We start from the raw sequence: 22815 nt of genomic DNA, 5'->3' as shown, positions 1-22815 counted from the left end.
CTGCTCAATATTACAACTACTTCTAATGGTTCAGAGAGAGATGACTTTTTAACAGAATGTCTTTTTGTTTTATGTAACATAGTGTATGATTATTCAGTGTTTATTTTATTGAATTGTATCACAAACAAGAGTTTGTAGTCTATTTTGTTACTGAATTCCTTGCATTTGAAGCACAGCTTGTGAAAAATTACAGATGTGTAAAATTGCCTGCATATATTAGGAAATTTTGATGCCAATAAAAAAACTTATTAATTTTCAGGTGATCACAAACAGCTGCGACCTTCAACTGCAGTCTTTGAGTTAGCAAAAAATTTTAATTTTGACATTTCGTTGTTTGAACGGATGCTTCAGAATGGAATGCAATATGACTGTTTGGAAGTTCAGCACAGGATGAGGCCGGAAATAGCAAATCTTATCACTCCAATGATTTATCCAACATTAAAGAGTGCACCATCTGTTTACCAATATGAGAAGGTGAAAGGGGTCACAAAAAACCTGTTTTTCATCAACCACAGATTTCATGAAGAAGAGGTATGTGATAAACTTTCAATGTAATACACAAACTCTGTTGTGACATAAAATCTCATGATTAAATGTCCGCCTGCTTAGCTGGGTGGTAATTTGCTCACCTCCCATGCAAGCAGGCCCGGGTTCGATTCCCAGCTGGGTTGGAGATTTTCTCCGCTCCGGGACTGGCTGTTGTGTTGTACTCATCATCATTTCATTCTCATCACCGGTGCGCAAGTCGCACAATGTGGCATCAGATGAAATAAGACTTGCACTTGACGACCAAACTTCCCCGAATAAGGGCCTCCCAGCCAACTATGCCATACCCTCATTTCCATTTCATGATTAAATTAGAAAATGGAAACTAAAACATGCACATGAAATATTATTTGAAAGAAGTCTGAAGTTTTCCTGTGTTGTTTCAATGAAATGTGTGTCTACATCTATAGCAAGCCACAGGGGAGGGCATGGCAGAAAGTATTTCCCATTGTACCACAAATTAGGATTTTTTCTCATAACATTTTAATACAAGGTGTGGGATTACTGAATGCTGTAATTAATCTAATGTCTTCACAGTGGCTGTGGGAGTAGTGTGTAGGGGACTGTAGTATATTCCTAGTTTCTACAGATAATACTGGTTCTGGAAACTTCATAAGTAACTTTCGTGGGGTGCTATTAAACAACATCAATGTTACAGCTTCAATGGAGTTGCAATATAGACATTGTTAAAAGCAGTGTCGGATGAAATAGTTATATCGAGTGGCAAAAGAACAATAGTACACCACAAAAAAGAAGGAGCAACATGGTGGACAATGTGAAGAAGGTCAGAACACAAAGTTGTGCTTATAAGTCAGTAATAAAGTGGTAGTGTGACCTCCAGACCAGATGAGAGGAAACGCAGACCAGATGAGAGGAAATGCAGATCAGCAAATCATCCCACTGATGATGCCTCTGAATGAGAAAAATGCGAAACGCATCTGGGATAAGTAAATTAAGGGGCAGCAGGAAAAGGAGGTTTTATTTACAAAACAAGTAACGCTTGGTATCATTTGTACAGCACATGTTTATTATCTGCTGTATGTACACTTTGGTAAGGATCCTAATCACTTGAGCAATATTCTAGAATGGGTTTCATTAGTGTTTTCTAAGCAATCACTTCTGTAGGTTCACTTAATTTTTCCATTATCTTACCAATGAACTGAGGTATCTTGCCTGCTTTATCTATGACTGAGACTGTAAACATTCCATTTCTTATCCTCACAATGTTAACACCGTGGTATATGCTTGAGTTGACTGATTCCAGTTGTCATTCATTGATGTTTTAGTTAAAAGATATTAATTTTTCACATTTTTTGAAATGCACAATTTTCACTTTTCTGAATATTTACAGCAAGTTGTCAACTTTGATTTTGAAATCAGATCAAGATTTTACTGGATGTATGATCAGCTCTCAGATAGTTACACAGATGTAACTGGTGAATCATTGTGGAGATTTTAATGTTGATTTTCTAAGGTAATACTAACCGAGGTCACCTAAGGTTGTTTACGTCCAGCTTAGGATTATTTTCCACAGTAAATTCTCCTAAGTGTATTGAAGGACATAGTGCAACAGTCATTGATAGTTTGTTTTTAGACCTAGCAGCCTGCAGTGATTTAGCTACAAAACCAATTTTCAGTGGCTTATCTGACAATGATGGTCAAATATTAACAGTAAAGTTTACTTACTAATTAATGTAAATGGATAGATAAAAAAATCTACTCACCAAGCAGTGGCGGGGGAACAAGCACACAAAAGGGTTTAACTTTTACAAGCTTTCAGAGCCAATGCCTTCACCTTATGGCAAAAGAGTTGAAGGGGAAGGAAGAGGGGTAAGCAGCAGTCAAGATTTGCTACTCCCCTACCACTGGTGTTGTAAAATCATTCAATGTGTCATTAAAAAAACAAAACTCATATACTTTGTTAAAAAAATATAACACTCCAATAATAAAGTAAAAGATATTTGCAATATGTAACAAGAAGCAAACAAACCTAGACACTGAAATGGAACTGCGTTCCCAGAAAATAGCTGCGGCAGACTTTACTTATGTAGACACTGCGTTCACCACCAACAAACATTAGTTTTGCACAACAGTCCCTAAAGAGATTACAACATTCATCAGGTCACTAAAAGCAGTAATTCTGTTGGCCATGATAGTCTTTCTATAAGAGTATTAAAATATTATGCCAACTTCATAGGATTACCAAGAAACTATCTTTGTAACCAATGACTTGGGGCATATTACCTGCCAGACTTACATATGCTATAGTAACAACCATTTCAAAACTGAAGATACGCAAACCAACTAATTTCTGACCTATGTCATTCTTTAGTGTCTGCTACTTGGTTGCGTGTCACTGCCACAGTCAACTGTCAAGTTTGCATCAACCTGTGGTGCTCATGTGTTTAGTGGTGTAGTATCACATGTGCATGATAACAGATGAATCGCACCTGTCAAGCAGCTTCCATGCCAGCCGTGAGGTGTAGGTTTTCTAATAAATTTTGATGTCTCTGTGTATAGTTTATCCCTTGCTGCAAATTTTTATATGTTTTGTGTGTTCTGTGGTTTATGTTCAGTTCTTGATTCTATCACTTCGGGTTACAATAGTAATTGCTTGCTGACTTCTCTCGAGTATTCATACATTCAAGAATGATTTACTTCAGAGTTTACTTTCTGATCAAAACTCATGGCCAGTTACTCAGTAAAGATGTTGCTCCGGTAAACTTCCTGTCTCATTGTGTTCATGTTTTGCATCTGTCGGACAGCTTAAATTGAGATCTACTTGATAGTTTGTGACCCCAATGTAATCTGAGCTGAAGAAAGTTGAACAACCACCATTGGCTTTAATTATTACACAAGATGACCAGTGTGCCAACAGTTTGTAGATTAGCAGACTGTTTGCATCCGTTCTGGCTGAACAACTCAATCCTTTGGTTCACCCAAGTAGAAACCAGTTTTAGTTGTGCTGGACTTATGACTCGAAAAAATTTGCCCTCTTCGTGAGTCAGCTTGACCATTGCTATGCCACAGAAGTACAAGATGTGATTTCTGCACAACCTCAAGCGAATACATATGAAAGGTCAAAACCAGAATTAATCCGGAGGTCCCAAAGCTGATCGTTGACTAGTGCTGCATCATTGAGCACGGAACAACCCATGTACTTGGTCCCACCGTAGGTTCGGTGAACAAACGCAAAAATGTATTGCACCATGTTCACACTCAAATGCCAGCAGCACTCAGTATTGGGCAAAACTGAATGTCCTGAAAGTCATGGTACCTGTTCATTAATGATAGAAGGTCCAGCCAGAAGAATTTTATAGAGAATGTCTCAGATTTAAGCATACTACTGAGAACTTCAGTGCACAGCTATAGACCATCAATAGCATTCCATTTATCAGCAGCTAATAACCCACTAACCTAAGTGTATGCAATGCAGCAGATCAAGTTGACTTTTGGACTGCGCCACCCATTCACTTGGGACTTCACCATTTCCAACTATATGGAGCTGCTTACGGGACCTGACCTCTTGGCACATTAGCAACTCTTTGCAGATGTAGCCAACAATCAGCTGGTTTACAGTGTTAATGGATTGGGTTACAAAATGCTACCCAAAACTGGCAAAGATTTATCGCTTCCATTCTGCAAGGACTGCCATTTTGCTTTGCTCCTTTAGGTGATAAACTCGTGTGTTCTGCCACCAGGGAGCAACATCACCAACATCGTCAAGAGGTATTTAAACATCTGGAGCAGTTTGGTGTGGTGTTAAACAAGGCCAAGTGTGTGTTTGGGTAACATGAGGCATTTTTAGTATATTGCAGCCCCGTCAGCAACTGTGATACACTAATATATTGAAATATCTGCCTCAGTTGCGAGAATGTTCTAGTCTTCACCCAGGTTTCGCCTAGAATAATCTAGCCTTCTTCAGAAACATAAAATTACTGTAACATGCCAGAGTAAGGCACAGTCAACATTAAAAATTAAAACCTATAGTACTGTGGTACCATGTCAAAATAAAACTACTTAACTGAAGTCCAGCCCCGGCATCACTTCACCACGCGGTCGGTTGGCAGCAGCAACTACGTTGGCACTAATAGTTGCTGCTGCCAACTGACCACGCAGTGAAGTGATGACAGGGCTGGACTTCAGTTAAGTAGTTTTTATTCAGTGTGGTACCACGGAACTATAGGCTTTAATTTTTAATGTTGACTGTGCCTTACTCTGGCATGTTATAGTAATTTTATGCTTCTGAAGAAGGCTAGGTTATTTTAGCCAAAACCTGGGTAAAGACCAGAAAATTCTCGCAACTGAGGCAGATCTTTCAATGTATTAACACGAGACAACTTTCCTACACCATCTAATGTCATCTGCAGGCTCCCTACCACTAACAGAGAAGATCAAAGTAATTCTACAGATACTGTGACTGACAATGACCTAATAGTTACACGACTCCTAAGAATGCTAAACTTTTTATCACCGTCATTTAACTGTGTGCAGCAGAACTGCAAGAACTACACAGTGTGGCATTCACCGGTCCAAAGTTCAGAAACAGTACCCCAATGCAGTGGTCGGAAGCAATGTGCTCCACCTTCAAGGCTGCAGAGCAAGGAATGGTGGTCACACACACACCTGGTGCATCCCAAGCTTTACATGCCTTTGGCGTTGGTAGCAGATGCAAGTCAAACAGTTATTGGCATGGCACTGCAAAAATTGTTGGATGACTTGTGAGAACCGCTTGCGTATTTCTCACACAAATTGTCACCATTGCAACAGAAGAGTAGTGTGTGCTTTCACGACCTCCTGGCTGTTAAATACTTCCAGCAACAAATAGAAGCAAGGATGTGTACAATCTTCATGGATCATTAGTCGCTGATCTATGCTTTCAAACAGAATAGCATCGTCTGCTGTCCCCATCAGTTCAATCATCCTTTATAAGCCTATTTAGCATGGACATAAAGCACATTTACAGCATTGAGAATGTGGCGACCAATGGTTTTTTATGCGACAATAGTGCGTTCCGACCGATGGACTTTTCGGAAATGGCCAAGACACAGCAGAGCGACCGAGAGCTCCAGATTTTCATCAACAATACCACTTTGGTGTTAAAGTTGCAGCTGGTCAGTGTTGTTGGCAAAGAGTCTCAGTTGTATTGTGACTTTTCAGAGAGAAGACCACAACCATTCATACTGACTGCATTTCAGCAGCAAGTCTTTGACAGTTTGCACAGTCTGTGCCAGCCCGGAGCCCACTTAATATTTCCCCTTGTGTCACAAAATTTTGTGAGGGCAGGGATGGAGAGAGATTCTGAAAGTTGACATAGACATGCCTCCAATGTCAATGCTGTAACTTGTCCTGCCCCTCAGAGATTTTCCAGATGCAACCTCTCTTTTTTGTACCTGTGCAAACTTGTGGACAATGTCACAGCGTAAACCTTAGCGTCTGCGTTCGGATCAATTTGGCTAACTAGGTTTGGCTGTCCACTATGCATAACCACTGACTGTCCACTATGCATAACCACTGATCGTGGCAGCCAGTTTGCATTGGATTTATTCATCCAGCTGGCAGAGTTCTGTGGGGATGTTCATCAAAAGACTACCAGCCATGACTGCATCAGTAATGGAATGATTGAAAGATGGTAGCATTCTCTGAATGTGGCTCTAATGTGCCATGGAACACCATGGACTTCTGCCCTCCCTATAGTTGTCCTGATACTATAAATAACATATAAGCAGGACTTGGACTCCTCGGCTGCAAAACTGGTCTATGGTGAACCATTGCGTCTTCCCAGAGAATTTGTTATGACCAGTTCACTCCAGTCAGCACTGCAAGATCAACTGGAATTTCTTCAGCAGTTAAGGGACCACATCACTTTAATATGACCTTCCACAGCCTCCAGATTTGGTATGCTGACCACTTATGTGCCCCGCAACTTAGAAAGGTCCTCGCACATGATGCTCTGAACAGGCGGTCCATGGCACATACCATGTTCTGTGGAGAAGCACACAGATGCTGGACATCATGGTAAGCAGAAAGCCAATAACCATTGCCATCAACTCTCTCAAGCCCGTGTACATTTCCAGGGATTAGTCACCATCCACATTTTCCACTGCCATGTCAGAATCTCCAGTACAGGGGCAACAAACAGCCGATACAGACCAATGACAAGCGCGCAAAACCAGTTCCAGCTGTGAAAAGGGTGTTTATGTGCCCCATTCCGAGATGACTTTCTGCTCCTATCACAGGGGCTGATGTAGTGTCTGCTATGTTGTTGTATATCATCGCCACAGTCAAAAATCAAGTTCGTGCCAAGTGAGGCCCCTATGTTTAGTGGTGTAGTGTCACATATGCATGGTAACAAGAGAATCACAGCTGCTAAGCAGCTTCTGCGCTAGCCAGCAGGAGTGTTGTGTTTCCTATGAACTTTTTATGTCCCTGTGTAATATTTTTTTTCCTTGCTGTGAATTTTTATGTGTTTCCTATGTGCTGTGTGTTATGTTTGTTCTTGCTGCCTTCTTCTTGAGTATTCGTACATTCAAGAATGATTTACTTCAGAGTTTAGATTCTGATGAATACTCGAAGGACAGTAATAATTGCTGCACTACCTGTTCACATTGTTTGCTAAATATAGTGACTGCAATAAAGTATTTTGCTCCAGTAAACCTCTGATGTCTGTGTGCTCACATTTTGCAGAGGTCTGACAGCACAAATTAAGTTGTAGCTGATAACTCATTCCATTCATTTCAGAAGTGTTCCAGAAAGTGGCCCATGATAGAATACCACACTGACTCATTTACGAAGCAAAGTTTGTTACGTGTCTCTCACTTTCACTTTTGTAAAGGATTCTCCACAGTGGTTTACTTTGTTCGTGTGATCGTTCTAACTTAAGTATTACGTAATTGTAATCCCTGAGTATTTAGCTGAGTTTACAGCTTTTAGATGAAATTTAGTGGATTCTTTTTAGTAGTCATGTGGATGGCTTCACACTTTTAATGATTTAGACTCAATTGCCACCTTTTGCGCCATACAGATATCTTGTCTAAATAAAGATACCTTGTCTAAATAATTTTAAAATTTATCTTGATCATCTGATGACTTCATATGATTTTAAATGACAGCATCATCTGTAAGCAATCTAAGAGGGCTGCTCAGATTGTCTTTTAAATCATTTATGTATCAAGAACAACACAGGGCATATATCACTTTGTTTGGGAATGCCACAGATTACTTCTGCTCTACTCAATGACTTTCCTTCAGTTATTAGGAACTGTAACCTTTCTGACAGGAAACCATGGATCCAGTCACACAACTGAGATGATACTACATAGGCATGCAATTTAATTAGGAGTCGCTTGTGAGGAACAGTGTCAAAAGTCATCTGGAAATTTAAAGTATGTAATCTATTTGACGCCGCCTGTCAACAACACTCATTACTTTGTGAGAATAGAGAGCTAGTTGTGCTTCACAAAAACATTTTCTAAATGCATGTTGCCTGTTTGTCAATAAATAATTTTTTGCAAGGTGATACATAATGTTTGAGCACAGTGTATGTTCCAAAATCTTACTGCAAATCTGTTAGTGATATGGGTCTGTAATTCAATGTGGGTTACTCCTATTTCCTTTCTTGCATATTTGTGTGACTTGTGCAACTTTGCAGTCTTAGTGTATGGCTCTTTCTACAAGCAAGTGGCGGTATATGATTGCTAAATATGGAGCTGTTGTATCTGCATACTCTGAAAGGAACCCGACTGGTATACAATCTGGACCAGACACCTTGTTTTTCTTTAAGTGTTTTAAGCTGCTTTGCTACACCAAGGATATCTACTTGTGAGTTACTCATGTTGGCAGTTGTTCTTGATGTGAATTGTGGAATATTTACTTCATCTTCTTTTGTGAAAGAATTTTAGAAAATCATGTTTAGTGACTGCTTTAATGGCACTGTCATTAATAACATCACCATTGTTATCATGCAGTGAAGGTCTTGCCACTGGTGTAATTTACATTCGACCAGAATCTATTTTTTTGTTTTCTGTCAGATTTCAAGACAGAGTTTTGTTGTGGAAACTATTAAAAGCAACTCACATTGATGTTTTTGCAAAATTTCGAGCTTCTGGAGAACTTCACTAATCGTGGGGATTTTATATTCTTTTAAATTTGGCATGGTTCTTTTACTCCTTCTGCAATAGTTTCCTGACTTGTTTTGGTACCATGGGGGATAAATACAATGTCATATCCATTTATTTTATGTGTATTGCTCAATTGCCATCAATGCTATTTCTTTGAATTTAAACTACATATGTTCTGCGCTTACATAGTCAGAATGGAAGGAGTGGAGACTGTGTCATAGGAAGGTGCCAAGCGAGTTTTTATCTGCTTTTACAAATAGACGTATTTTGCGTTTGATTTTGGTGAGTTTGGATTTTACGGTATTCAATCTAACTACAACCACCGTGTGGTCACTAATCCCTGTATACATCACGATGCTTCCTAGTTGGTCAGTGTTATTTGTTGCTAAGAGGTCAAGCATTTTTTTGCGATCATGTACACTTCAGTTGGGCTCCTGAACTAGATGTTCAAATTAATTTCCTTAGAAAGCATTCAGTGCAATTTCAGATGATGTTTTATACCGACCACTGACATGAAACATGTATTTTCGCCATCATATTGAGAGTAGATTGAAGTCAGCACCAACTACAAGGTATGTCCACAAAGTAAGTTCCATTTGGTTATATAAGACAAATTAGTACAGATACAGAAAAAATGTTTATTGTAAAAAAATCTACAACTGTTAAACTACTTTTCTACACAGCTTCCAAAATTTTGTAGGCACTTATCATAGCGTGGCACAAGTTTCTTGTATGCGTTCTTCATAGAAGGTTGCTGCCTGTGTATTCAACCATGTGGTAACAAGTTCTTTCAGCTCATCATCATTGTTGAAGTGTTGACCACCAAGGACAGATTTTAGATGTAAGAAGAGATGAAAGTCGCTAGGAGCAAGGTCCAGGCTGTATGGAGGATGAACAAACATGTCCCAGTGAAATTCCCATAAGAGTTGTTTGGTCACATTCGCCGTGTGAGGTCGGGCATTATCATGGAAAAAAAAACAACACCTTTTGACAGTAATCCTCGGCGCTTGCTCTGTATTGCGCGGCGCAATTTCTTAATGTTCTTGCAGTAACCATGTGCACTGATTGTTTGGCCTCATGGTAAGAAATCAATCAGAAAAATGCCTTTTCTATCCCAAGGTGTCAAGATTTGCTTAGGCTTAACCTTCATTGGGGTTGCAGTTTGCCTCCATTCCACTGATTGCCATTTTGTTTCGTGGGTGTTGTAAATACCCAAGTTTCATCCTCCGTGACTATCTGAGAAAGAAAACCATCTCCTTCTTCATTCTAGCGTGTCAAAAACTGAAGTGCACTGCCCATCCATTGTCTTTTGTGTTGTTCAGTAAGATTTTTGGGTCCCAACGTGAGCAAAGTTTTCAAGTTTCAGTTTTTCACTAGCAATTTCGTGAATTAGTGATTGTGAGATCTGTGGAACTTCCATAGCAAGGACACTAAGTGTAAACTTAGTTTTGCTTCATCTTCTCTTCAATTGTGTGAACCAGTTCTAGTGATTCGAGAATTTCTGTGTAAATTCTAGAACCACTCAGCCTTCTACCGTCTCGAACACACGATATTCTAGATATGAGTGTGGGATGATAAAATCCTACCTACTGCGCGTCACTTGTTTATGTATCCATGTTTAAAATCAGTCAAGGGAAGAAAGTAAATGTGGAGGTCGAATGGCACCGACATGTTGATGTCGGGCAATCCATGGACGTTTCAGAGGAAGAACTACGGAGTTTTTATGCCGCTATGTGCTTATTGTGTCATTGATTATTGTTAGTTACATCAAGAACAGTTGAAATATAGTAGTATTGTGGACTCTTGACTCAGCCTTGTCAGAGGCAAGACATATTTCCAGACTCTTTTTCTGAAAGTCATGGTGTCTAAACTGACTTCCTTTTGAAAGTAAAATAATTTGTTTCTAACATACAACTGTACGAGAGACTTGCTGGAGGTTGCATATTTTGTGGAAAGTGAGAATTTTGTAATGTGCACGAAAGTTAAATACATGAACGGAGTTGCCGAAAGAGCAAAGTTTTAGAAGAGAAGGTCTATTAAGAAAGTCATCACAACACGTTAGAACGTGGCGACCTGTGTGTGTGGGCAGGGGAGACAGCAATTTTCAGTCAAATATGAGAAAAGAAGCTGTGTGTGTTGCCATAGCAACCAAACATAATAACACAAGGGACTTTCTCTGATACATTGAAATATGTTCAAGTATCCTATGGAGCAAAATTTGAATGAAAAGTGGTGAAGACGTGAAAAATTCACAATGATAAAACAGCAAAGATGATTTATTTGTCTAAGAAGAAGTATGCCTAGAACACTTCAATCAAGATGATGTCTGCTTCTGGTAGCTGAGTGGTCAGCACAACGGAATGTCATGCCTAATGGCCCGGGTTCGATTCCCGGCTGGGTCAGAGATTTTCTCTGCTCAGGGGGACTGGGTGTTGTGTTGTCCTTATCATCATCATTTCATCCCCATTGACTCACAAGTCGCTGAAGTGGCGTCCACTCGAAAGAGGTGCATGGCATTTACATCAAGAAGATCCAGTGCTGGGAGTATACAGCTCTCACACACATTGTGGGGACGCAGATGTGGAAACCAACCTACATATGACGCCACCAGCACCAGCTGCCGATCACCAGTGCTGACCTGCCTCCACATCCGCTCACATACGCTACGAGAATTCTATGCCAGGTGAGCGTGAAACGAAACTTCATTACTTTAGTACGAAGTGGTACAAAATACTGTTGAGTGAACTTTTATTTGTGTAATTACCATATTTGAAGTTAGTTTTAAATGATTAAGAGAGCTAAAGCATATAAAGGTATGGAAAATCTACAACAGGTTGAGGAAACTCAAGACCCAGCAATGGCCATGAAAGTCCGGGCTGAGTTGATAAATTTAATCAAAGCTCAGAGTGAAACTTTAAATGCTCTGAATCTTATATTAGACTCATTGAGTTTTCAGTTAAATGCTCAGAGTGTGACTCTAATAAAAAACCTAGACTTAATATATTCTTAATTAAAGGGTCAGAATGAAACTGAAAATTCAAATGACAAATCTAAGTTTGTTAAACATCAAAGTAGATCCTCAAAGCAAAGAATCTGGTAATCTATGCGAAGGCATGGGTGCTTTGAAGACTGAATGCAGTGCCTTAAGTAATAAAGTAGACAATTTAACAGTAGATTTAAAGATCGAGTTCACAAATTCTTTGACCACTAATATAAATCATATGTTTACTGACCTTAGTCAGAAACAGAATGACACTTTTCACAGTTTATCAAAAAGGTTAGAACTTGACATTGAGAACAAATGTAATAATGTAGAATCAGAACTTATTGAAAAGATAGGATCTTTTGAAAACACGTACAATATTAAATACAATGATGTAAGACAGTGAATGAATACTTTGGAAGAGAGTGTAGATAAGAATAATGAATTAATACCAATCATTCATTCGCAAATTACAGGTGTCAGTATACGAGTAGATAATGTAGAACAGAATTTCAAAGAGGAAATAGCTAACTCTGATATTATAAATGTAATTACTTTGGAGGAACAATTTGGAGAAATTATAGATCAAAAGGTTACCGAGAGAATAACATCTGGGAACGTATCACTTATTCCTTCGTCTGAAGGACCGTCTATACCAGAAAGGGTATAGACGACCTGTGGAGAGAATTTAAGTTTATCCAAGACAAAGTAGAAAAAAGGGTATCCTCACCTAAGGTGGTGTTAACTAGTGAAGTGTTGACTGATTTGCAGTGGGGAGACTTTCAAAAGAAATTTAAAGAGAGGTACTGGTCTGCAAGTGTTCAAAAAAGGTTCATATCAGATCCAAGGGACTCGGGCAGAGTCATCTATCCCCCAGGGACATTAACATTCTGAGTTAATGGGTGGAGTGACGTCCATCAGATCCCGAGTTGTTTTCGGTGTTTCTTCCAAAATAGTTTTCTGCACCGAATTCCTTTAATATCTTAAACTATTCTGTCATCTATCCCCCAGGGACATTAACATTCTGAGTTAATGGGCGGAGTGATGACCGTTGGACCCCGAGTTGTTTTCAGTGTTTCTCCCAAAATAGTTTTCTTGTACTAAATTCTTTTAAAATCTATGACTATCCTATAATCTTATTGCTTAAAAAACCGGATATGACCATAAAATAGAGAACAACTTAAGAGAATCACAGAAAATGGGTGATATCTAGATGAAATAAACTAAATAGAGTATTATATTTGTGGAAAATATAATAAGATGTGACTAACTGAACAGTTGTTATATCGTAGTGTATAGATGTTCTATTTTGTATAGAGTATTTTATACGTTTTACGAGATGTGATATAGATGGGAGGGTTTGCATAAATTATGAAAGGGGTGGGTATTGTAGCTAAAAGCTTGATTTACAAGAACAGATAAATCATGACTAACACAAAACGCCTTTCAAACAACCCTCACAAACAAGTGTGCCTGATTCTTCTTCATTTGCCGTTTCCATAGAGTTGCTAGGATTTCCTTCAGGGACCTCAAGATGGTGAAGGTGGGTCAAGTCCGTTCTGTAGGAGACAATTTAACACCAAACCTCCTTCAGCATTTCACTCAAGTACCTGAGAGGTAGGGATCCTGGTGAAGGGGGGTGGGAAGGGTTTCCTCTCTTTGGGGCTGTCTTCTTTCTCGTTTTCGATCCTAGCAACCACATCTATTTTTCCTTTCGTACTTCGTGTCTTGAGGACCTGTCTATCTTTTCCCTCTTTTCATATTCATAAACTTCTATTTCTGAAGTCTTTCCTTATTTCCGTGGTTACTTATAACCTACATCTTATCTTTAGATAAGAAGGCCGAAGAATCAGACTACACGAACACACATCCACATATACAGAAATATACACTACTACGCAAACATTAAATTATATAACACAAATTCTGTCACAATGTGTGAACCGCCAGGTGTTGTAGGGGAAAAAGTGTGTACATAGGGAATTCTGCGCACGTATATGGGGAGTTATGATGGTTCTACATCGAATATACATAAGGGGAGGTGCCCATACATAACGAACAACTATAAAATAGTAATGAGTAATAGATAAATAAGAAATAAGGTGTGACCAATGTCAGTGCCCTAAAAACTCTGATGAATTGAAGGATAGTGGGACATTAGTTGTAAAAAATAAACATAATATCTATTGAAAGTATAAAAGTTGATAAGTAGAGGAGGACTCTAGGGAGTGAATGATATATTAAAGAATGAATGTAATGTTTAAGTTAAATTTATATCTGTACCAGAAGATACTTAATTACGGTATACATAGAAATGTACACTAGAGTAATGGGACCATTAGGCTTACTCAGAAAAGATAAAGGGGCATACACGGCATTCACTAAATATAAAGGGCAAATGTACCTATGAGGAGATAGGATGATCTGTGGCCTAAAAAGTAGAGATGTTTTGTAAGGGGTATAACTATCAGATTGCAAGGAGGAAGTGCTCTCATAAGGTCAACCCACAAGCAAAGAATTGGTGCTGATCCTAGGAGAAGGGGACAGTATTGTTACAAAAGTTACAAATTTTATAGGAATTATTCTGGAAAGTATAAATTCTATGAATGATTAGCATTATTATGTTTTGTAGAAATAAATGAGTGTCAAAAGAACACTTTTATTTCACCCAGAGTTCCTCCAAGCTACAACTAATGAAAATAGTACCTACTAGGAAAAAGGTAGTACAAAAACATAAGAATAGAAAATAGATTATTCATGTGTCTTATACACCTGACATTTTTGATTGAAAAAGAAAATAAAGAAAAGAGAAAAAGTCCTCACTATTCCTAAATATTAGTAAAGCTGACCAAAACCACGAGTAAATACTCATATTTTAATAACAAAGTAAAATAAGAAAAGAATATAGAAACAATAAGAGAAAGATTGTTGTTATGGAAAGGAGAGATGTGTATGTAAACCTGTGTAACAATGTATATTGTTAAGATATGAAATGTTGTTATGAATGATATTACTTGTATAATGATTACATATAAAATATCGGGTGTTGAGAGGGGGGAAATGTAGTGATCCGATAATTTCTGTGTAAATTCTAGAACTACTCAGCCTTCTACCATCTCAAACACATGATATTCCTGATACAAGTGTGGGATGGTAAAATCCTGCCTAATGCATGTCACTTAATTGTGTGTGCAGGTTTAAAATCAGTCGAGGGAAGAAAGACACGGTGGTCGAATGGCACTGACAAGTACTTGTAGGGCAATCCATAGATGTTTTAGAGGAAGAACCATGGAGTTTTTATGCTGCTCTGTGCTTAATGTGTCATTCATTATCGTTAATTATAACAAGAACAGTTGAAAAAAAGTAGTATTGTGGACTATTGACTCAGCCTTGTTAGAGGCAAGACATACTTTCAGACACTTTTTCTGAAAGTTATGGTGTCTAAACCAGCTTTCTTTTGAATGTAAAATAATTTCTTTCTAATGTACGACTGTACGAGAGACTTGCTGGAGGTTACATATTTTGTGGAAAGTGAGAATTTTTTATTGTGCTTGGAAGTCAAATACATCGTTGATTGACAAAAAGTAAAGTTTGTTTGGCTACTTATTTCATGAGCCTAAAGAGGCTTGGAAGTTCCTGTTCCTAGCATTATTTGATGGAAAAGAAGTCAAGAGAGTTTCCAGCAGCCGGCTATCCAATAAAAAAGAGTGGCGGCAAATCCCAAGTAAGTAATCCCATAAGGAAGTGTGAAGTTTGTTTGTCTACTTTCGCAGTTTAAATGGTCGTAACACATTAGACAGTTCGTCAGTAACCACAGATGGGTGTCCACTTCGTTCTTCGTTGTACACTTGATCACGTCCTTCATTGAACAGTCTGACCCATCTTCTAACCATTGAATCACTCATAGCATTTTGTGTGTAAACCTCGCAGCTTTGCTGATGAATTTCCTATGGTTTAACTTTCTTTGCATTTAGAAAACAAATCACAGATCTGATTTCACAATCGGCAGCATTTTCAACTATGGGTGACATTATAAAGAAGCACTACAAAGCACACATCGGCAGCAGCGCTCTGAAAATGGCGCACATGTCTTCTTCTTGAGTCAGAGTAACTGCCGTGCATGCTCGGAACTGCGATAGTAGCACTGCCGCAGATAGAAATAGAAATGTAACTTACTTTGTTGACAACCCTCGTATAATGGTACGAGTGGGACACCTATTTGAAACGACACTCAAGTTTTCTTTGAACTGTTCAGCAGCTGTATCATCTGAGTTGGGGGGGGGGGGGGGGTCAGTAAAAGGAACCAATTATTAATTTATTCCAGTTGACAAGTATGACTCATAGGAGCAACTACTAACATACAGGAACTATCTACTTCAATTTCACCACAGGGTAAATTACTTCTGACAGGAGTAAACACTCCACCACCAACTACAGTTAATCTGCCCTTTGTAAACACAGTTAGATCCTTTGTCTAAATCTTAGCTGAAATTATTTCCAACTGTAGGCAGCTTCCGAAACTAATGATTTGAGATTCAGTGCGTTTTATTGGCTCTTGGGGTTGTGCTTCTTTGTCAACATAGCTGAGACAGTTTGCTGTGTCTACCCTGTTCCTCGGTTTTGCTGCACCCTTTGAAACTGAAGCTCTTTCTGCAGTTTCCCAAAGCCCTCTAACCTAAAAAACTGCCCAGACCCCTCCACATAGGCCTCACTATCAGTATAGCCACTTCCTGTGTGTAATGGACTCCTGACCTACTTAGCTGAAGCTGGAAGCTACCACCTTACAGCGCAAGAAGAGGAATCTGCAGCCTACATGGTCTCTGAGCTGTCTGAGCCTCTGATTCGTACGCACCATTTGGCTGTGTACCAAAGGACCACAGTCGGTTCTGTCAACGATGCTACAGATGGTGAGCTCCACCTTTATCTCACAGTCAAGCAAAGCAAGTATTTACTACTTCAGCTAGCCACCTGAAACCAGAGAGAAACTCTTCCAATCCAAAGTGACACACATCATCAGTACCAACATGAGCCATGACCTGCAGTTAGCTGCACCCTGCACTCGCCAAGGTGTCCGGAAGCACCCACCCCACATCTGTATAGCTCTTCGCAGTCTGCGCACAGAATGCACACCAGCTTCCTTCCCCTCCTTTGTAGACTTACCCCTAAGTGGCCCCATCATGTGCTTAACATTGGAGTTCCCAACTACCATAAATTCCACCCTCTGTGAATGCCCAGACCTTGCAGGCTGAGAGGATTGCTGTGGAAAAGGAGGCAAAATGTGCAGTACTACTGGTAGATGGATATAAAATGAAGTGATACTCTATGTACCTTTCAGACCAATAGTTTCTTTGGGAAGGTTAAAAAGGAAGGACAGGGCACCCAGACCCAAGCATAAGAGAGAAACCATGACGGCAGTGGTGTGCATTAGGATGTGTTTGTAGTGTGTTTGTGAATGAGTGTACTTTGTCCTAGAAAAAGAAGCAGAGCTCGAAAGCTGGAGAATACCAATCATGTCCACAAAAGTTTGGATTGTCATAGAGTTCACTACAATGTCTTGTTATAGTACACCCATTGAGGTTTGTACAATACCTTATTAAGAAAACAAACATTCTTACTTCTGAAAACAAGAACAATTTTGGTTAGTTACAAAAAATCATTTCAAAACAAAGTAGGCTCTCTCCTAAGTGTACATTTTTTAAAAAACAAAAACAGTGAAAATCTTTAACTCATGATGATGATTATCAGTATTTACCTCCCCGCGCGCAGATAAGTTCTTCCACTCTGTGAGGCATTCTGTAGGTGAGACCATGACCATGACCATCTTGGGGTATGAGGACCCACTCCACAATGTCAGCCTCATTGAGGTTCTGAAGATTGTTGGTAGATTGGGGGCGAGGGAACCAAGTGAGGTCATCAGTCTCATCAAATTAGGGAAGGATGGGGAAGGAAGTCAGCAGTACCCTTGCAAAGGAACTGTCCTGGAATTTGCCTGAAGTGATTTGGGGAAATTATGGAAAACCTATATCAGGATGGCCGGATGCGAGTTTGAACTGAGTCCTGCGCACTAATCACTACGCTGCCTCGCTCAGTTCTAAAGATTGTCAGGAGGATCCAAACACTGTGCAGTGGCCACCTTCAACATGTCCCATGCACACTCAGTTGCATTCATGTCTGTGGACTGTGCTGGACAGTACATTTGTTTGATGTTGCAGTTTTGAAGACACTGAGACAGTCCTAGAGTATGGTGCGGTGTTGTATTGTCATCGCCTAGGATGAAGTTATCACTGACTTCACATCTGTATTACCTTATGATCATTTGTAGGACCTCTTGGAAGTATCGGGGACTGGTCAACTTTGCCGTAGATGGGAATTGGAGGGGACTGCCATCCCATCATTATTGCCATCCAGAACATTACCTTTACACCTGCAAATGGGGCGACTTTCTGATCATATTTTGGCATTCCTGGTGTCATCTTAACACTTCTCGAAACCCTAACACGTCTAGTGTCCTGTCACAAACCAGTCCTCATCTCGTCAGCAGACATGATGTTACTCCTCTCTGCAATCATCAAATGTTGATCTGTAAAAGCCCAAGTCCTTCAACTACGTCGGTTCCGCAATCTACTGTGCACATTTTGTTGTGAGATACAAATGCACGCAAGGACTCATTTCAGTTATTTCTGGTAGTTGATGGTGGGTGCCTGTGAGCTGGCAGTTGGAGGAAACAATCTTGCATTAGTGTTATCATATGAGGATGACCAGTTGGAGGTCTGTTCACATTTCCCATCTTTCTGTACTTTCTCCACACCTTAGAGACATCACTGTGAGTGACTTCTAACCATTCAGCAACATCTTGCTATGTATGACATGCTGAAAGTAAAGCCACTATCTGACCCTATCAAAGTGTTGTATGCATATATATGACATGATTCTGCAATGCTGAACACGAACTGTTGTTGATACTGGACTGCTCGCAGTGTGGCGCTGCGGCAGCAGCATGTTTTTCATGACTGGGAAATGGTCACAAATCATGCCAGTAGTAAACTGTGTCCAGAATACGGTCTCTAACTGGCTAATGCATGAAGTGCCTTGGTTAATGAGACCTCACTATCACAGACTACATTTTACAGTAGTATTCCAAACTTTTGTTGAGCAGTGTATTTTCTGTTACTTGTGTCTACCTTATTTACCCAAATCTAAGCCGCACTTTTTTTCTGGTTTTTGTAATCCAAAAAACCGCCTGTGGCTTAGAATCGAGCGCAAAGTAATCGGAAGTTCCGAAAAATGTTGGTAGGTGCCGCCACAACTAAATTCTGTTGTCGAATACATGTAGCGGTACGCAGGCATGCTTTGCGGGCACAAAGATAAATCTGGCACCAAAACCTCTGCGTCAGTAAATAAATTTTTTTAAAAAGCGGAAGACGAGCTTTTTTTCTCCGCCCCGAGTTTCGACCACTGCATTTTCATACATTATCCAATGAAGTAGATACAAATTCTGTATTGTTCATCTTCGAATGTAACAGCATTTCAATGCACTACGAAAATCCGACTGGCAAGACTGTTTGGGATGTTTGTCAATATGGCCAACTCTGCGTTCTGAATGTTTTCCTACCTGTGAGAAAAGATGGTTGCTAATAGGAACTTTTATGAATTGTGAATCACATGCAGTATTCTCTTCACTATAAGAATGATACGAATATAAACATTTTGCCATGTATTCTTTCGTGTTTGCTGCTATCTCATTTAAATCCTGTCCGCCTAATAAACTACGAAACTAGTGAGACAACAGCAAACGTGGAAGAATATACATATCATGTCACGTTTATATTTGTATTATTCTTGTGCCTAATCGTGATACAGTCAGAAATGAAGCACGGCAGTTCACTAGATTTTAAAATCTAAGATGACTAATTTCTGTGCAGAGTGTAATGTACTAAAGAGGCGTCTGCAAAGATTTTCCAATGGAGAAAATTTTTCGCTAAACTCTCGTTCAGAACATCTTCTATCATACGCAGTCTATTATTTGGTTGTTGTTGATCATTATGAAAGAAAGCAGTGTAAGTAACAACAAATTGCAGTCTCTTGCCATTGTTTCGCTAATGAGACAATTCCTCTCTCTCTCTCTCTCTCTCTCTCTCTCTCTCTCTCTCTCTCTCTCTCTCCTTTTTTTTTAAACAGCGGTAGCTTGCACAAAAGCAAGCCATGCCACGAGTGGCGACGGGTCATAAACACTTATTACCAGACTGCGACAAACAATGCATGACACAGTACAGTAATGCATTTTCACCGAGTGACGTAAACACTTATAACAAAGAGAACGGCACTTATCAAATCAAAGAAAAATAAGCAATCAATTCAAACCAGACGAAGTACGTGAAAAAGGAATGGTACCCGTATAAATACGGATGGCGTGCCTGACGCATAGCAATGGCTACTTGGTAAAGCTTAACTGCTAAGCTTACGACTCGAACCAAACTACCGTAGCTGTATCGTCAATCATTCGACCTAAATCATGTCTCATATTAGAATGGACCAACTTTGTTTCGATTTGGAGGTGCGGCCTAAAACTTTTCTCTCCCCTTGAATTTCTAGTCTCAAATTTCAGGTGCGGCTTAGATTCGGGAAAATTTTTTTCCTCGATTTCGAGTCTCATTTTTCAGGTGCAGCTTGGATTCGAGTGCGGCTTAGATTCGAGTAAATACGGTATTCACCACACATTAGCCTGCTATAGGTGAGTGGTTGCCATTCCCCTATTTTATGTCATACCACCCAGGAAATTCCATTAGTATTAAAACTTTAAATAGGTATTGCAACTAAATTAAATTGTACAGTAGAAATTTTAGCAAGGGTAGCTAATGTGCAAGAACCATAAGAAGCTAAGTTGTGTTTTTATCCAGTCTGGTGCAAAATATATCATGAGAAGAATGACAGCTAGTACTAGAAATCATCAAAGTTCTCAAATTATTTAAAAAACTGCCCTCTTACAACAAAGTGACTATTGAAACTTTTAGGTGTCGCAAGCAGTTTATAGTGAATTCAAATAAATATATGAAGCTTATTGAGCACCAGTTTATCAAAAAGCTGTTTGATAAATTAATTGTTGAAATTGGTTACAGATCCACAAATAACTCTCCACATCCAGGTTGTCAAAAGCGACTCATTTGGACCTGAGGTTCATTTAATAATTCCTCCAATGAATGTGTCAGAAGGTATTCAGAGTTTGAGTTTGATCTAATTGTAATGGCATGCATGCCTGAACCCCAAACAGAACAACAAATTATTGCAACATTTGATGAAGATTCAATTCAGGACTCTTTTTTTACAAAATAACTGTTTGATTTTTATCCATCTGCAATTCCCCATAGAATACATATGGTAGAAAATTTAGTCCGTACTTTTACAGCCGTAGTATCAAATCTTTCATGATGATAATAAATAACACTGTGTAGAGTTTTTTGTGTTCATTCTGACTATGAAGTGCCCAAAGTTGTAGGTATATGCTTTTAAAAGATAGACCCATGTAAAATCACGGGTTCTATTGAAAATAAAAAAACTTTATTACATGTGGAAGTTAATATGTATCCTACATTTCTGCCTCCAGTTAGTTATGCATTCCATAGATCATATTCACAATAAATGTGATATGGAACATATCATCTGAGCAAATGTAGGTTGTTCTACCTCCAGTTATTTATGTGTTCCATAGATCATTTTCCCTCCCACCATGGACCTTGCCATTGGTGGGGAGGCTTGTGTGCCTCAGCGATACAGATAGCCGTACCATAGGTGCAACTATAACGGAGGGGTATCTGTTGAGAGGCCAGATAAACGTGTGGTTCCTGAAGAGGGGCAGCAGCCTTTTCAGTAGTTTCAGGGGCAACAGTCTGGATGATTGACTGATCTGGCCTTGTAACACTAACCAAAATGGCCTTGCTGTGCTGGTACTGTGAACGGATAAAAGCGAGGGGAAACTATGGCTGTAATTTCTTCCCGAGGGCATGCAGCTTTATTGTATGGTTAAATGATGATGGTGTCCTCTCGGGTAAAATATTCCAGACGTAAAATAGTCCCCCATTCGGATCTCCAGGTCGGGATTACTCAGGAGGACGTTGCTATCAGGAGAAAGAAAACTGGCATTCTACGGATCGGAGCATGGAATGTCAGATCCCTTAATCAGGCAGGTACGTTAGAAAATTTAAAAAGGGAAGTGGATAGCTTAAAGTTAGATATAGTGGGAACTAGTGAAGTTCAGTGGCGGGAGGAACAAGACTTTTGGTCAGGTGAATAAAGGGTTATAAATACAAAATCAAATAGGGGTAATGGAGGAGTAGGTTTAATAATGAATAGGAAAATAGGAATGCGGGTAAGATACTACAAACAGAACAGTCAACGCATTATTCTGGACTAGATAGATACGAAGCCCACGCCTACCACAATAGTACAAGTTTATATGCCAACTAACTCCGCAGATGACAAAGAGATTGATGAAATGTATAATGAGATAAAAGATTGATGAAATCTTTGGTTCAAGAACCATAAAAGAAGGTTGTATACATGGAGATACTGGAAGGTATCAGATAGATTATATAATGGTAAGGCAGAGATTCAGGAACCAGGTTTTAAATTGTAAGACATTTCCAGGGCAGATGTGGACTCTGACCACAATCTATTGGTTATGAACTGTAGATTAAAATGGAAGAAATTGCAAAAAGGTGGGAAATTGAGGAATTGGGACCTGGATAAACTGAAAGAACCAGAGGTTGTAGAGAGCTTCAGGGAGAGCATTAGGGAACGATTGTCAAGATGGGGGAAAGAAATACAGTAGAAGAAGAATGGGTAGCTTTGAGAGATGAAAAAGTGAAGGTAGCAGAGGATCAAGTAGGTAAAAAGACGAGGGCTAATAGAAATCCTTGGGTAACAGAAGAGATATTGAATTTAATTGATGAAAGGAGAAAATGCAGTAAATGAAGCAGGCAAAAAGGAATACAAACATCTCAAAAATGAGATCGACAGGAAGTGCAAAATAGCTAAGCAGGGATGGCTAGAGGACAAATGTAAGGAGGCACATATCACTAAGGGTGCTGCCTGCAGGAAAATTAAAGAGACCTTTGGAGAAAAGAGGATGACTTGCATGAATATCAAGAGCACAGATGGAAACCCAGTACT

General features: G+C 39.4%; 1 protein-coding gene across 1 annotated transcript in view; it reads left to right on the top strand.

Moving 5' to 3' along the window:
• LOC124775938 (NFX1-type zinc finger-containing protein 1-like) overlaps positions 1 to 22815 on the top strand; it is a 346822-nt gene that overhangs the window by 37986 nt on the left and 286021 nt on the right. The window contains exon 5 of the mRNA XM_047250783.1: positions 260 to 531. Within this exon, the coding sequence (XP_047106739.1) occupies positions 260 to 531 (272 nt within the window). The remainder of the gene's footprint in view (positions 1 to 259; positions 532 to 22815) is intronic.

This window comes from Schistocerca piceifrons, chromosome 2, assembly GCF_021461385.2.
Source record: "Schistocerca piceifrons isolate TAMUIC-IGC-003096 chromosome 2, iqSchPice1.1, whole genome shotgun sequence".
Taxonomy (NCBI): Eukaryota; Metazoa; Arthropoda; class Insecta; order Orthoptera; family Acrididae; genus Schistocerca; species Schistocerca piceifrons.
The sequence above is the reverse complement of the archived record's forward strand: the minus strand, read 5'-3'. Positions and strand labels throughout refer to the sequence as shown.